The sequence below is a fragment of the Palaemon carinicauda genome, chromosome 1 (genome assembly GCF_036898095.1).
Source record: "Palaemon carinicauda isolate YSFRI2023 chromosome 1, ASM3689809v2, whole genome shotgun sequence".
NCBI classification, from domain to species: Eukaryota; Metazoa; Arthropoda; class Malacostraca; order Decapoda; family Palaemonidae; genus Palaemon; species Palaemon carinicauda.
The window spans coordinates 138,716,989-138,734,412 of record NC_090725.1 but is presented as its reverse complement, the minus strand read 5'-3'; the positions used below and the strand labels follow the sequence as shown (position 1 = coordinate 138,734,412).

Sequence of the window (17,424 nt, the reverse complement as noted above, 5' to 3'; positions counted from 1 at the left end):
TAACATACTCTTGAGGACAAGGAGTATTAGCATCAAGCTTGTTCTCCTGTAGACATACAATTATAGGGGAGTGCTCACATATGAGGAGATCAAGTTCTTCACCTTTAGCCCTTAAACCCTGGCAATTCCAATGCAGAATGGAGGAAAAACTATGATTTAATTTAAGGAAGACACCTTGGATGAAGTCTTCCCATTGGCAATCTTTGATCTAAAACTATTTCCCGGTGGTATCGCTAAAGAGGATCTAGATATCTTGGGTTTTATGCTTGTCTTTTCCTTTGTGTCCTTTTGATCTAATTGTTGTGGAGGATGGTGGACCTCAACTTCAATTTCTGATTTATTTAAGTTGTCTTCCAGTTGATCAGAAACACCAGCAGACAAGACATCATATTTATTTGAAGTAGTGACTTTAATTTTTTTATGGTAGGAGGTGAGAGAAATGGAGGTCTCTCTTTTTCGATAGAAGGTTGCGAGCTATCAGGTTTTTGCACGTTTCCAGCTACAGGTTCACCAGGTAAATTGGTTTCAGGTGGAACCTCCATCAGATCAGGCAAGGACACGGCCTGAGAGACGTTTGTACTATTGTTTAGAATGGCTTTTGAATATCTTTCAGATCTTTAAGTATCTGTTTTGATTTTTCTACAATTTCTGGATATAAATTTTCAATGGGACTTTCAACCTCTTTAACTATTTTCATGTTTCTTTATGTTAGAAGTGAGGATGTAATTTTCGTCTGTGTGCCTTGGCAAGTGTTTCTTCAGAACCATTGAAAAAGGTTGCCCTGGTCTTATCTGCTTCTCAAGAGCTCTTTTACGAGCCTCTTTAAAAGTAACCCTTTCCATGGTCCTAATGGCCTGAATTTCTTTTTCAAAATAAACCTAATACACCTTTGAGATGTAGCAGGGTGTGCTTCCCCACAATGTATGCAATTTGGATTTTCTATGCATGCTCCATGATTATTTTTTCCACAGTTGGCACAAACAGCTGGCTTATTATTTAGTTTTTCCTTGCATTTCTGGCTTAAATGGCCATACATATGGCAATGATAACATCGCAATGGAAAAGGAATAAATGGTTTCACCTTCAAAGATAGCCAACCAGCTTTAATAACATTTGGCAATCTGCATTGATCAAATGTTACAATCAAAGTAGCAAGAGGAATACGTTGTTCTCCAAATCTCTTTCCCATTCGGACTACTTTTACTACTTGACTTTTCAGTTCATCCTCAATTTCTGGAGCATATATCACACCCCTACTCTGGTTGAAAGTGGGATGCGAAAAGCATTTGACACTATGATCATCTAATGTTGTAAGTGTTTTTAATCTTCACCTTGTATTGGGGATAGTGTCTCTATCAAGAGAGAGACTTCCATTTCCCTGAGGAAGAATTTTTGGCTTTCCTCCAAATATTAACTAACTATTTCCCTGTTATCTTTAAAAACACTTACACGCTCATGTCTTTCATTTTCAAATTCCAAAATAAAAAAATTCACAATTCAGTACTTCATAGTGACCAGGTAATACTTCTACTTTTCTATATTTTTCTGTACTGTCATCATTTCTCACTCTTTCTCTCTTCTTCTCTAGTATTTTCTTATCCTTCTTTACATAACGTGAATAAAGTTCTAATGTTACAATATCAGAACCAGAGTTGGAGCTGTCTGTACCAAGGTCCATGTTTGTATTTTCCAGGTCGTCAACAGAGTGATTGGTTTTTACGGAAGAAGCAAGTTGGGTTATCCATCTATCCTTTGTGGCCCAACACGAGAAGAGGCTTCAGCGGGGACCAGTCCTCTATTAGAGAGGAGCTGCCTCTCTTTAGGTGGGCGTACACTGGTCAGTGGGGGTAGTTAGCCCCTCCCATCGGTGACTCCAATGCCTGGCGTCACCCATTACCCGCAAATATGGGTGACATAAAACCGGATCACTGGAGCCTCATTCTTAACAGACTTGATCTGCACCCAATGGGGTCTACCAGAGGGTGATGCCGTCTAAATTGGTACAGGTTGAGATGGAATGCCGTGCATCCCATACTGTGCCAAATCCAAAGCAGCAGCCAAAGTATAATCAAACAAGCAAAAGTCGTCAACATGTTCAAGCCCAAACGGAAGAGATGGGAGAATAAAAGGAATAACTAAAAGGAAAAGAGAAAGTGCTGATTGATTTAGTTGGATCAACAATTGGGCAACGAGGTCCAGTGGAAAAGCAGTGCCCACTGTTCATTAGAGCCCAGATGCTAATCCGTAAGGCCCCCATCTTCGTCCAGGTTTCAGCATCTGTGGGGGGGGGGGGGGGGGGAGGATGACAGACATGCTGATAAGTAGACGAAGAAGAAAAAGAAATCGAAAGAGCAATGATCTTGCATGATTTGTTTCCTGAAGATTCCCTTGATGGTAAGCAAGAAGAGAAATTATGAGTAAGCCCGAGCGTAAAGGAGCGACAGATGAGCAGACAAGTAGTCAAAGAAGAAATAGACTTGGAAGAAATAGAAAATTCAACGTTAGAAGTAAGACAAGTGAGTAGGAAAATGCTGATAAGATTGCAATGGATGGATGCAACGTTAACAGTTATTGTTCAGTGTGGTGGACGAGAGGGAGGCACAGCAGTCTCCGACCTGTTATTATCTTAAGGATGGGTTGCTTATGAGGAAGCACAGACCTGCCAATACCCCTGGGAATTGGGAAGACAGGTGATCGCCGACGCACACGAAACGGGACATAAAGGCATGTATACGGACGTGAGCCAGTTTTGCCATGCATGTCACGTATGTCAAACGACTAAAAAGCATAACGAGGGCATCAAGGAAGCTTCCTTACGTCCGATGGATATATGAGGAGAACCCATCAGGAAAAGACTGAAGAAAAGGTTAGCATAAAAATGGAAGGACCGAGAGGAAACGGAAGGAGAATATATGAAGAATTCGGGGAAAAGGATTGGCGAGATAAGGAAATTTTCCCTGGAAGGCATGAAGATGACGAGTCAAGGTCGGACGAAGGAAAGGTTTGGTAGGAAGAATACGAACAGACAGGTTACAGGACCCTTCAGCAAAGAACCCAAGAAAATGTTGGCAGGAAAAAAGAAGGATTGAGAGGAAATGGACAAAGGAAATGTCAAGGATTTGAGCAAAGGAATTGGCAAGTTAAGGAAATTTTCCTTAGAAGGCGTGAAAACAAGGCAAGGATGAGCGAAGAAAAGGTTTGGCATGAAAAGTAAGAACAGACAGGTTACGGTAGGATGGCAAGTGTTGGTGTACGCATCAGAGAGAAGATTCCCTCTCGCCAACGAGTTCCCAGAACTATTCCGGATTTTGGAGGAAAGCAGTGACCAGACCTACGTTATCGAGATATCAGGAGAAAAGAAAAATCCGAGAAAGGCCATATCAACTTTGAAATCGATACTTCAAGCACCGGATTTCAACGAGAAATTCCATATCAAAGTGGATGCGTCAGATAACGGGATTGGAGCTGTCTTCTTGCAGAAGGACGAGGAAGGAATTCTTTATCCTGTGTGTGTAATGTCGTCGAAGCAGCAACGAGCCGACTTGACAGTTGAAACGGAACTGCTGGCACTGATCGCAACGATGAACAGGTCTTTAATGTACGTAAATCGATCTCAGACTGAGGTTACATTGTACTCGGATTTTAATCCTTTAACTATTGTGAACATGATGGAAAAATAATAATCAAAGGTTAACTAAGTGGTCATTATGTTTGCAACCATATTGTATTAATGTAAAACATATATCAGGTAAAGATAACGTGGTTGCATATTATTTATCTTGGGCCAAATCAATGGATTCAAACCCGAAATAAATCATCTTTTTTTTTTTGGGAGGAGCTATCTTACGAAGCTGGTCTAGTGTAGAGTAAATATCATAGTTTATTGATAATTTTATTTATATTTCATATATTGTTTTCATTTGTGCATTGAAGAGATGATACCCAGTCCGCAAAATGAGCTTCTTTCATGTGGATATAAGTATTTAATGTGAATTACGTAAGACTCTGGTTGAGAATTTCAATGTACTTTTTTATTCAAGTTAATATATGTGAATTTACATATTTTTTAAGAATTAACTTTTTATTTCATGTATGTTTGCTACGAAGTCTTATGTAGTCTATTTTAAAGTGTTGTAGGATTCGTGCAAGTTAGGAACAAGGGCTTATGTAATGTTCTTTCATATCTTATGATGTATTGCGTTATGTTTGAGAGAGAATTTCAGAACATGTGCTTTGGAAGATTCTCTGCCATGTGCTTTTGAAACTTCGTGAAAGCCCAGCGAGAGGATGTTATCTTTTTCTTTTTTTTCGGGAACAATAGGTGGACGGAACTAGCTGGGAGGTCGTCTCATGGGTGGGTTGGTGTACATCTAAGAGTTGCCTGAAACACCCTTATTCACCTATTGACATTATTATCTGGTTGGAAACTCTGACGCCCTTAAACAGAGGCTACGCTTCCCAAATAATTTGGAACCTTCTGGAATTAGCCAGGTTTCATATATAAAGGTGACCAAGGTTAGGTCACCGTTAGATTGAATTAAAACTGCAGCCTGAAAAATGCCTCTTTCCTCTCTCCCTCTCTCTCTCCAGCATGTAATCCAGTGTATTTGTCGAAAGTGTTCAGTGCGTTCTAGTGTGTCCTCTCTTAAGTGACTGTGCCCCAAGCAAATCATGTGTCGAAAAAATACGCAACACTAAAAGGTGATTTTTTAATTCACTGTATTAGGGTGAGTGTTGGCATTGTATAAATTTTTGTAAATGGCCCTGTAGGCAGGATAGATTATGTAAAGTAATCTGGTAAACTATTATTCATTTAGAGTCAAACTTAAACATTGTATTATTTCAGAATTATTTCAAGCATTAGTATTATTTTCATTGCATCTTTACTTTTCTTAAGTTAAGGTTTATTCAGATATAATAGTTCAAGTAAAGTTATTATATAATTTCAAATCGTAACATTTTTATCTTATTCTAAGTTTTATTCTGATATATTTTTTTCAAGGGGCTTATTTTGGTTATGTAAATTCTTTTCAAAGTGTTGTAATTCTTATAGAATATATTCATTTTTGTAAAGAGTGTATTATTCGAATCATAATTATTTAAGACCAGATTTCGTTCGATTCCTGTTAAAAACCACAGTGAGTAAAATAACTTTTAATAATACTTAAGAGTGATTACCAAGGTTGATTTTGAGTGTGCTTAAGAAACCTTTGGATATTCAGTGTTTTATATATCGCTGTCTGAGAGTTTAGTGACCTCAGAATTAGTTTATTACTGTTCTAAAGTGTAACAGTTTTATTATAAAAATAAACAAGGTAATTTGGAATACGAGAGGTTGATTAACTTGCTAGTCGTAGTACATATAATATTGTACGTTTGGTTTCCAGTCACGAGTCATAGTGAAATATATTTTTTAGTGAAAAGTCAAAGGGAGCTATATCATATATATATATATATATATATATATATATATATATATATATATATATATATATATATATATATATATATATATATATATATATATATATATATATATATATATATATATGTATATTTATATATATATATATAATTTATATATATATATATATATATATATATATATATATATATATATATAAATTTATATATATATATATATATATATATATATATATATATATATATATATATATATATATATATATATATATGAATATATATTATGTATGTATGTATGTGTATATAATTTATATATTATTATTATTATTACTAGCCAATCTACAACAACAGTTGGAAAAGCAAGATGCTATAAGCCCAAGAGCTCCAATAGGGAAAAATAACCCAGTGAGGAAAGGAAATAAGGAAAAAAATGAATGATAAGAACAAGTTAACAATAAATCATTCTAAAACAGTAACAACGTCAAAACAGATATGTCCTACATAATTTATTAACAACGTCAAAAACAGATATGTCAAATATAAACTATAAAAAGACTCGTGTCAGCCTGATCAACATGAAATATTTGCTCCAACTTTTAACTTTTGAAGTTCTACTGATTCAACTACCCGATTAGGAAGATCATTCCACAACTTGGTAACAGCTGGAATAAAGCTTCTACAATACTGTGTAGTATTGAGCCTCATGATGGAGTAGGCCTGGCTATTAGAATTAACTGCCTGCCTAGTATTACTAACAGGATAGAATTATCCAGGGAGATCTGAATGTAAAGGATGGCCAGAGTTATGAAAAATCTTATGCAACATGCATAATGAACTAATTGAACGACGGTGCCAAAGATTAATATCTAGATCAAGAATAAGAATATATCTAGATCAGGAATAAGAATGAATATATATATATATATATATATATATATATATATATATATATATACATATATATATATATATATATATATATATATATATATATATATACATTTATATATATATATATATATATATATATATATATATATATATATATATATACTGTATGTATGTATGTATGTGTGTATATGTATATATAGCCTACATATATATATTTATATATATATATATATATATATATATATTACATATATCTATCTATATATATACTATATATATATATATATATATATATATATATATATATATATATATATATATATATATATATATATATATATATATATATATATATATATATATATATATATATATATATATATATATATATATATATATATATATATATATATATGTATAATATATGTAATATATAATATATATATATATATATGATAAATTTTGCACATTTAAACGTGTTTATTTTAAATTTTCAGATAACCCATTGTTATTAATACATTAAAGTCTGGATTCTCTGAACGACCTTGGGATCAGAGCCCCAGGCGAAACCACTCAAAGACTATAGTATCTGACCGGCCGGGTTTCGAACCCTGGTCCAGGATACCTATATGAAGAAAGATCTTTCTTCGTGGCTTAGTGGTATGGTCAATGTCATTCAGGTATCCTGGACCCTGGTTCGAAACCGGGCTGGTCAGATACTATAGTCTTTGAGTGATTTCGCCTGGGGCTCTGATCCCAAGGTCATTCAGTGAATCCAGACTTTAATGTATTAATATATATGGATTATTTGAAAATTTGAAAAAAACATGTTTAAATGTGCAAAATTTATCATATATATTATATTATATATATTATATATTACATATATTATATATATACATAATATATATATATACTGTAGCCTATATATATGATTATATATCATATATATATATATATATATATATATATATATATATATATATATATATATATATATATATATATATATATATATATATATATATATATATATATATATATATATATATATACAATATATATATACATATATATATATGGTATATATAAGGGAAATTTTACTCATAGAGTTGGGATAACAACGCGAAAGAAATTTTATAAAATTAGGAGAAGATCGAAGTAATATTCAGAGGAAGGAAAAGATGAGAGAGCGAATTTAGATTCGAACTGGGGGATCAATTTTCCCAAGTTAGAGAGCCCTCTTGCCCGTGACAATGCTTCAACATGAAAACATTATTTCCTGTTAAAGCACGATGACTTCGACAAGGCATTCTCTCGTCGAGAGAGAGAGAGAGAGAGAGAGAGAGAGAGAGAGAGAGAGAGAGAGAGAGAGAGAGAGACTTTAAATGGTTGTGGCATTAGGATACATTGAAAGAGAGAGTTGAGATAAAGGTGTGAACCACACCTCAACAGGTTCTGTAGGTTTAAAGGATATAATAATGAGGCTTATAAGTCTTTGTGAATCACTTCTCTTTCACATGAGATGTTTGTAATTTAGCAATTTACGATTCGAAGGTGAATGCACATATAATACAGTAAATAAAATCTTTAAACATAACTACCATTTCTATACTTTACTTTGAATAGGAGCTGTATCACATCATTCATCCCACTTTTTTGAAGGTGATACAGTACATTTGGTTAAATGCCATTACATCAATAATTAGAACCTTGGTAATTTCTTTTTTGTTTTGTTTTTCCAGGAACATGCCTTCCCCTTTCTCAGAACACAGGAAGTGGGTGGTGATGGTACATTATATGAAGTATAAACTAAAACAAAATGCAGTTATCTTGTTAACAATAAACAAAGCAAAGTTTACCATATTCAAACTTACGGTAAACTGCTGATCAGCCAATCTTCATCATCTTCATCACTTTCATCATCGTCAACAATGGCAGGAGTAAGATTGGGATTGGTAGTGCTGCCTTCAAATAAAATACTCCAGTCGGAATCTTCATTACTACCTGGAACAAAAAAAGGAAAAATTAATATTATATATAAAGTAATGAGTTCATTAAAATTGCCCCAGTCCTAATGAGAGTGAAACATAAAAAATGGCAATGGTTCAGTAGCTAACTCATTCTATTAGCAAAAATGAAACTTTACGAGTAACAGTCAACATAATAAACACGCATTCTATCAGTTTAGTTAACGTTAAACATAACCTTTAGAATCCCTCAAAATCATTTTCATCTGGAATAATCCTGTTAGTAGAACGAACATACCTAATAGGAGGTCGTATCTAGATAATAAAATATTAAGGCCATATTAAAGTTATGTATGAGCACAGAAGTGTGACATACATTGAAAGAGATATACGGATGATTTCCGTTATGAAAATCTATGTATGAGGATTTACCTTTAAACAAAGTCTGGAAAGTCCTCTCAACTGTGTAAGAAGAGTATTGGTAGCATGTGGTTGATAGACACATTCATAAACAAAAACATACATGATCTATAAAATAATGTCTAAGCATGATGGTTCATTGTGGTTTCAGCTTTGACTGATTTCCCTTCAACCATATATGGTAAATGATACATGAAGATGGAAAATGATGCGTATGAGCTACCTTCACGCACATTTATAGATAGCAATGTACCTACTGTATGTACCAAATCTGACTAAAATCCCTCCGAACATCTAGGCAGAATTACGATAAAATGGTGCGTTCGACCAACACTGAAAGAAATAGAGAGAAATCAACAGAAAACGACTCCCCTCAAATTCAAAAGAAGAGGACGACAATTTTGACTGGCACTTGGGCACAGCATTAGAGCCTAATACTTGGCTTTATAAAATTTAAAGTACTTACTATCAACCTAAACACTTAGATGTGGATAACAATCAAAATAAAGTTGCATGAATATAATAAAAAGGCAGTTTAAACCATAGGAAAATAGTTCTATTTTCATCTGACTCCATATTTCTTTCAATAGAAAATAATGAATTTTTACATTACTATATTATTCCACAAGGAAAATAAAATAGGAAATATAGAAGTCCTGATTAGTTTTGAGATACTTCAGAGATCTGATTTATTGAGCGAGGTCCCTTTACATTTAATACTGTACAATGAGAATTCCAACATGCGTAGAGATACAGGTATTTACAAAACAATATTCCCTAGCCCCAACGAATTACATGGCTTTTATTTTGTCAAGTGTTTGTGGGTGAAGTTCATACTGCATTAGCCAGGTGTTGAAAATGGGTCATCTAAGACGACAGGTAAATATTTAGGCCTTCCAATTGTTTCTTTATATTAATATGCATTAACCTTATTCATATAAATACAGAAACATAATCAGACATACACACGCACGCACACACACACACACACACACACACACATATATATATATATATATATATATATATATAATAATAATAATAATCATCATCTCCTCCTACACCTATTGATACAAACGGCCTCTGTTAGATTTTGCCAGTCGTCTCTATCTTGAGCTTTTAAATCAATACTTCTACATTCGTCATCTCCTTACCCATGTAGGCCTGGGTCTCCCAACTCCTCTAATGCCTTGTGGAGCTCAATTAAATGCTTTGTGAACTAATCTCTCTTGGGGATTGCCAAGAGCATGACCAAACCATCTGTATCTACCCCTTACCATGATGTCATTGTTACGATCCTCGTGGGGATCGAATCAGGTTCTTTTGAATTGATTAATGAAATTAGGATTTCTCGACCACAATGCACAATTACACAAAAGGAAATATAGAAAGAGAACTCGCAAAAGAAAACATAATCTTATTTACAACTAGTCAAAGGTAAATGTTTCTTGATTGAGTACTTAGGAAGCACTGAACTAAACAAAGAAAATCATTTGATTAAACTACACTCCAGCAAATAGGGGAACAGTCAAGATAGTAGATAAATACAAAAAAGGAAAAAATACTACTCTTCACAGCAGCTCTCGACGGTTGACAGGAATGTAGATATTTCAGGTCCAGGCGTTTCGTGGTCGGTAACGAGGGCAGGGGTCAACTCGTTCTGACATCTCGGACAAGGCTGGTTACGTCTGCATTCTGGTCCTTACGTCTTCTCTCCTTCCCTGTGGTTGTTCTCCCTATCTCTCTCTCTCTCTCGTTCCCCTTTTCGTACTCCCGTTCTATCCGTCGTACTCTCGTTCTATCTGTCTTACTCTCGTTCTGTCTTTCATACTCCCCTTCTCTCGTTCTCGTTGAAGTTTATATATCCCTGTATGGGAGGGGTAAACTATGGACAATTCCATATAAGGAAATTTTCTCCTTTCTTTATCCTTATTGGTTTTCCTTAAAACCACGCCTCTGACAACATCTAAACGAACACTCTGCTGGTGTAATCAAGATCCATATCGCGCTATAATTGAAGCGAGGCATGTGTTTACCTTTCGTTAATGTATATTCTTCGGCGACAACACTGCTCTTCTTGTCCTATGGGTCCTTTCATAACGTTGGCTCCTTGGTTTGCTACAGACAGAGGATCGTTGTGCCCAAGGTCTGCTGAACTATGCACACCTAATAAATTTCTTGATTTCCATCAGCGACGGTGACAGTTTCCAGTAAAGACTAGTGGGACCTCCTCTCTCTCTGTTTCTCAAGAGTAGAAAATTCACATGTTTTAACATTCTTTTCTATATTATTCTATCTACCCATGGCACGTCCCCCTAAAAGAAAAAAAAAGGAAAATCTACTGATTTTATCTCTTTTTTTAAACGAAATTATCAAAGGAGAAAATCACTTATCCCTAAACTGAGAGACAATTACTTCATTACTCTCGTGTCATGTAACTAAACCAAAACACACTCTTACTTGTTGATAGAAGAAAAAACGTCCATATCATTTTGAAAAGTCTCTAGAAAGACTGTCGGCTATTACATTTTTCTTTCCCTTTATATGAACTATCTCTAAATCGTAGTCTTGTAATTCTAAACTCCAACGCATGAGACGTTTAGTCTTATTCTTAAACCTATCTAAGTAAACTAATGGATTGTGATCAGTATACACAGTTAAAACATGACCACTACGTACATAAATCTCAAAATGTTGTAAAGTTGATACTAAACTAAACAATTCCTTCTCAATAGTTGAATAATTCTGCTGTGCTTTATTTAATTTCTTCGAATAATAAGCTACATGGTGCTTGGTCCCGTTCACTTCTTGCAACAGAACTCCTCTTATGCCAATATCACTTGCATCTATCGCTAAATTAAATTCCTTGCTAAAATCGGGCAACATTAGTACGGGCTTGTGAATCTTTATGGCCTTTAACTTATTGAAAGCTTCAATACATCCATTATCAAATACAAAACTTCGTCCTTTCTTGAAAAGATTAGTTATTGGAGCACTTATTTCTGAAAAATTAGGAACAAATCGGCGGAAATATGAAATCATTCCGATGAATCTCATTGCCTGTTTTTTACTGGTAGGGATTGGGAAGTTGATGATAGCCTCTCTGTTCCCATCTTTTGGACAAATCTTACCTAGACCCACTTTATGACCCAAATATGTGATCGAGGTTTTTCCGAATTCACATTTCTTCAGATTTAAAACAAGTTTTGCTTTTCCAAAGACTGCTAATACTTTAGCTAAAATGCGTAAATGTTGCTCCCACGTATCTGAAAATATTACAAGATCATCCAAATATACGACACAGTTATCAATTCCATTTAAAACTCTATTCATTAATCTTTGAAAAGTACTCGCTGCATTTCGTAGACCTAAAGCCATAACTTTGGGTTCATAACTACCGAAAGGTGTTATGAAAGCAGATATTTTCTATGCTCGACTACTTAAAGGCACTTGCCAATAACCTTTGGCCAAATCAAGTTTAGAAATAAACTTAGCATTTCCTATTTTATCTTCTATCCTGGGGAGGGGAAAATTACTTTGTTTCATAACACTATTCACTTTTCTAAAATCAATACACAGCCTATCTGATCCATCTTCCTTCTTAACAAGAACTATTGGAGAACACCAGTCACTTTCGCTAGGAACAATCAAACCATTGTCTAGCATATACTTAATTTCCTGTCGGACTGAATTTACTTTTTCTGGGCTTAGACGATAAGGACTTTGTCTAATGGGTTTTGTGTCCTGCAACTCAATATCGTGTTCTAAAAGATTAGTCAAACCCAATTTATCACTAACAGTTTCTGGATAATTTGAAAACACATTGAATAATTCCCTTGTTTTTTCTTCCTCTAAGGTAGAATTAAACAACGTGAAATTATTAAGAACATCAGAGTTCTTCTCAAAAGTAATCTCTCTCTGCGACACGGTTACAACTGGCATTGGTCGTTCATTATATTTCTTTAGCAAGTTGATGTGCAACCACTTAGCTCTACGCTTACCCATATCAATTAAGTAATTCAAATTTCCCCTTTTATCTATGATAGGAAATGGACCTTCGAACTTATAAGATAATGAGGGACCTTCTTTCTGGACTAATACTACGACTTTATCACCCACATGGAAAATTCTGTCTTAGGCTTTAAGATCGTACTTTCTTTTAGTTTCCCCTTGACGGTTGCTCTCGTTTCCTTTTGCCAACTGCCAGGCTTTCCTTAAATCCTCTTTGTGACCTTCGATATTCTGTATGTAATCCTTTCTACCTTCTTCTTGCATTAACTTACACTTTAAAATTTCTAAAGGTCCTTTGGCGGTGTGACCGAACAAAAAATCAAAAGGACTAAATCCCGTGGTGTCATTAGGAGTCAATCGTAAAGCCAACAAGACAAAAGGTAACTTTTCTTCCCAATCATGTTCGAAATTATTACACAACTTCTTCAAGCAACTTTTCAACGTTTGATGAAAACATTCAACAATTCCTTATGATTCAGGGTGGTACGGGGTGGAAGTTACAAGTTTAATCCCTAACTCTTTCATTTTATCTCTGAAATACTTTGATACAAAATTGCTACCATTATCACTCTGTATAACGCAAGGAAGTCTAGATTTAGAGAAATAGTTCAGCAAGCGTTTAACTACAGTTTTTGCATTGCAATTTCTGACTGGGATATCGTGTTAGTCTATCAATGATTGTTAATAGATAGATATTCCCTCCCTTACTTCTGGGCAAAGGGCATACGATATCAATTACGACATTCTCAAAAGGTTCTCCTACCGATGGAATATTACATAGTGGAGCCCTGGGAATTACTTGATTAGGTTTCCCAGCCATTTGACATTCGTGACAACTTAAAACATATCTCTTCACATCACTTTTCATTTTAGGCCAAAAGTACATTTTGCTTATACACTTGAATGTTTTATTTACTCCTAAATGTCCTTGTTCATCGTGTGCTAATTTCAAAATTGATTCACGAAGTTTCCTAGGAGTTACTAATTGCTCTATGACCTCCTCTTTGCTACCTGTCTTAGGACGAACATAGCGACACAAAAGTTTGTCTTTTAGACTAAATGTTTCCTTACAAACATTTTCAGGTTCATCATCCAATTCACATTCAAAAATTCTAGTTAGTGTTTCATCTTCCCTCTGCATCTTAACTAGTTCATCCTTATTCAATATGCTAGTTTCTGAAACACTACAGCTGCTATTACTTGGGCCTATTACATTGTCTATCTGTACATCACTTCTTTCAAGAGCTACATCACCACTGCCTCTGTTACCTACGTTCGAATCCTCGAACAACCTATGACCGTAGTCAAAATCTGTATATAATCCTGACCTGGTTACTATCATTTCAGGCACTTGAATCTCACTTAAAATAGGATTCACACACTTGGAGGTAGTTAAATCATTGCCAACAATAATGTCAACGCCGTCTACGGGCAAAGTATCCACGACTGCTAGTTTTACATCTGTTACTAACTGACTTTTCAATTTCATCTTTAACAAAGGACAAACTACACAAGCGTTCGGAAACCCACCTAGCATAACTTTTTCTTTCATGCTGATTATTAAATTCCTTGGTACACTCTCTCTTCTAACGAGTGATACGGTCGCTCCCGTATCCCTAAGCAAAACTACTTCCTTTGAATCACCTCCTTTAAGAGAAGAAACTAAACCTTCAGACAAAAATTCACCATAATGTTTCCTAGTTTCTTTCAAGAGACTATTCCTTCCTGAAGAAAGATTATTAACTAGTGACACAGGCTTCTTCACATTCGTACTTTCTACTGTGCAATTCCTAGCTATATGACCTTTCTTATTACAATTGTAACAAGTGACCTCTGAATTACTGACTGCCCATTGGCTCCTACAGTACCGCGAAATATGACCTTCCTTCCCACATGTGTAACAATAATAATAATAATAATCCCTGTTCCTATTATCGTTATTGTTAGAACTACCTTTACTATGTTGTGCCTTACTTGACAAAAGATCGTTTTTCCTTTTACTGCCACTTAAACCATGTGTGAGACTGTACTCATCTGCTAATTTCGTAGCACCAGCAAAAGATGTTTCGCGCCTATCTTCTATATATAATTTGATGTCTGGGGATATGTTATCTTTGAAACTTTCTAACAAAACTAAGTTCTTGAGATCTTCAAAATTATCGACTTCAGCGGAAGTCAACCAATCACAAAACGATCTTTCTAACTTCTTTCCGTACTCTACATAAGTACTAGTATCATCTCTCTTCAAACTTCTAAATTTCTTACGGTACGCCTCCGGTACCAATCTGTATGCACTAAGTACGGTTTCTTTCACAGTATCATAATCTTCACTTTCATCCTCAGACAAACAACTATACACAGAATGTGCTTTACCACTTAAAACTGATTGTAAATACAAAGTCCACTGTTTTTTAGGAGAGCCTACTCTGTTCATTGACTTTTCAAAAGACAAAATATTTCGTAACATCTAACTCATCAAATTTCGGTACAAGTTTGAGAACTGCACTCATATCTAAACTATCAGTGTCACTATTTGAAGGATGAATTACTCCCTGATCTGCTACCTGACCGTCTGTTATGAAAAGTTTGTCTTAAACGAGCCATTTCTAACTCATGCTTACGCTGTCTTTTATTTTCTTCTCGCTTTCTTTCATTTTCTTCTCTTTCAGCTGCTCTTTCATCTCTCAAACGCTTCCTGTTCTCTCTTAATAACAAAATCACGGAGATCATCGCCATCTAGACCAAGAAGTTTACTTGAATCTATCAAATCTCTCGTAATCGCACTCATTCTGCTTCTTTCTATATTCTCCCTGTTTCAATTGGTTATGTAGTCGAAAATTCTGGCAAAGGTCGCCAACTGTTACGATCCTCGTGGGGATCGAATCAGGTTCTTTTGAATTGATTAATGAAATTGGGATTTCTCGACCACAATACACAATTAAACAAAAGGAAATATAGAAAGAAAACTCGCAAAAGAAAATTTTATTTACAACTAGTCAAAGGTAAATGTTTCTTGATTGAGTACTTAGGAAGCACTGAACTAAACAAAGAAAATCATTTGATTAAACTACACTCCAGCAAATAGGGGAACAGTCAAGATAGTAGATAAATACAAAAAAGAAAAAAATACTACTCTTCACAGCAGCTCTCGACGGTTGACAGGAACGTAGATATTTCAGGTCCAGACGTTTCGTGGTCGGTAATGAGGGCAGGGGTCAACTCGTTCTGACATCTCGGACAAGGCTGGTTACGTCTGCATTCTGGTCCTTACGTCTTCTCTCCTTCCCTGTGGTTGTTCTCCCTCTCTCTCTCTCTCTCTCGTTCCCCTTTTCGTACTCCCGTTCTATCCGTCGTACTCTCGTTCTATCTGTCTTACTCTCGTTCTGTCTTTCATACTCCCCTTCTCTCGTTCTCGTTGAAGTTTATATATCCCTGTATGGGAGGGGTAAACTATGGACAATTCCATATAAGGAAATTTTCTCCTTTCTTTATCCTTATTGGTTTTCCTTAAAACCACGCCTCTGACAACATCTAAACGAACACTCTGCTGGTGTAATCAAGATCCATATCGCGCTATAATTGAAGCGAGGCATGTGTTTACCTTTCGTTAATGTATATTCTTCGGCAACAACACTGCTCTTCTTGTCCTATGGGTCCTTTCATAACGTTGGCTCCTTGGTTTGCTCCAGACAGAGGCACACCTAATAAATTTCTTGATTTCCATCAGCGACGGTGACAGTTTCCAGTAAACACTAGCGGGACCTCCTCTCTCTCTGTTTCTCAAGAGTAGAAAATTCACATGTTTTAACATTCTTTTCTATATTATTCTATCTACCCATGACAGTTATCCACATAAAGCCCTCGAATAATCTCTTTTATAGTTTCATTTCTAATCCTGTCTTGCCAATTCACTCCAAATATTCTTCTGAAGGCTTTGTTCTCATATCTACAAAACCTACCAATTTCATTAAACTGATATAGAGCCAGATTGTTATGAGTAATTTCATGCGATCTGATTTCCAAATTTTATTCAACCTAGCCATTGTTTGCTTTGGTTTCTTCAATCTTTCATTGAACTCAGATTCTAAAGACCCTGTATTTGAAATCATAGTTCCTAAATATTTAAATGATTCTACCTCATTGATCCCTTCTGCCTTTAATATTTCGTCTTCCATTGTATATTCCATTCCTATCATCTTTGCCTTTCTTCTATTTATCTTTAACCTAACCTCCTGTGAGATTTCATGCATTCTGGTAAGCAAGCATTGAAAATCCTCTGGTGTTTTGCTAATAAGGAGAGCGTCATCAGCATACTATATGTCAGGTAATTTCCTATTACCAATCCAGTCCAATCCTTCTCCACCATCCCCAATTGTACAATGTATTACAAAATCCACGAGGAGGATAAACAACATAGGTGATAACACATTTCCTTGGAGTACTCCACTGTTCACTGGAAATTCATTTGATAGGACTCCACTAACATTAACTTTTCACTTACCATACTCATGAAGAGATTTAATTTACATATTTAAGAGGAGCTCCATAATAATTATGCAGGACTCTCCACAAAATTGGCCGGTACATACATTTTTATAGTCCACAAATGTCATCAAAAGTGGATTTCTATATTCTATAAATTGCTATACATGACTTAAAGTGAACATTTGGTTAGTACAACTGCTTTTTCTAAATCATTCTTGTCCAT

The 17,424-nt window shown here is 35.1% G+C and overlaps 1 protein-coding gene across 4 annotated transcripts in view; it reads right to left on the bottom strand.

Moving 5' to 3' along the window:
• The window catches only part of Gcn2 (eukaryotic translation initiation factor 2 alpha kinase Gcn2), a 571,098-nt gene that overhangs the window by 213,131 nt on the left and 340,543 nt on the right, over nt 1-17,424 (bottom strand). For all 4 annotated transcript variants that reach the window (XR_011046192.1, XR_011046195.1, XR_011046198.1 and 1 more), the window contains one exon: nt 8,193-8,322. Coding sequence is in view for 1 of the 4 variants with exons in the window: in XM_068385322.1 (XP_068241423.1) it covers nt 8,193-8,322 (130 nt within the window). In the remaining 3 variants the exon portion in view is untranslated. The remainder of the gene's footprint in view (nt 1-8,192; nt 8,323-17,424) is intronic.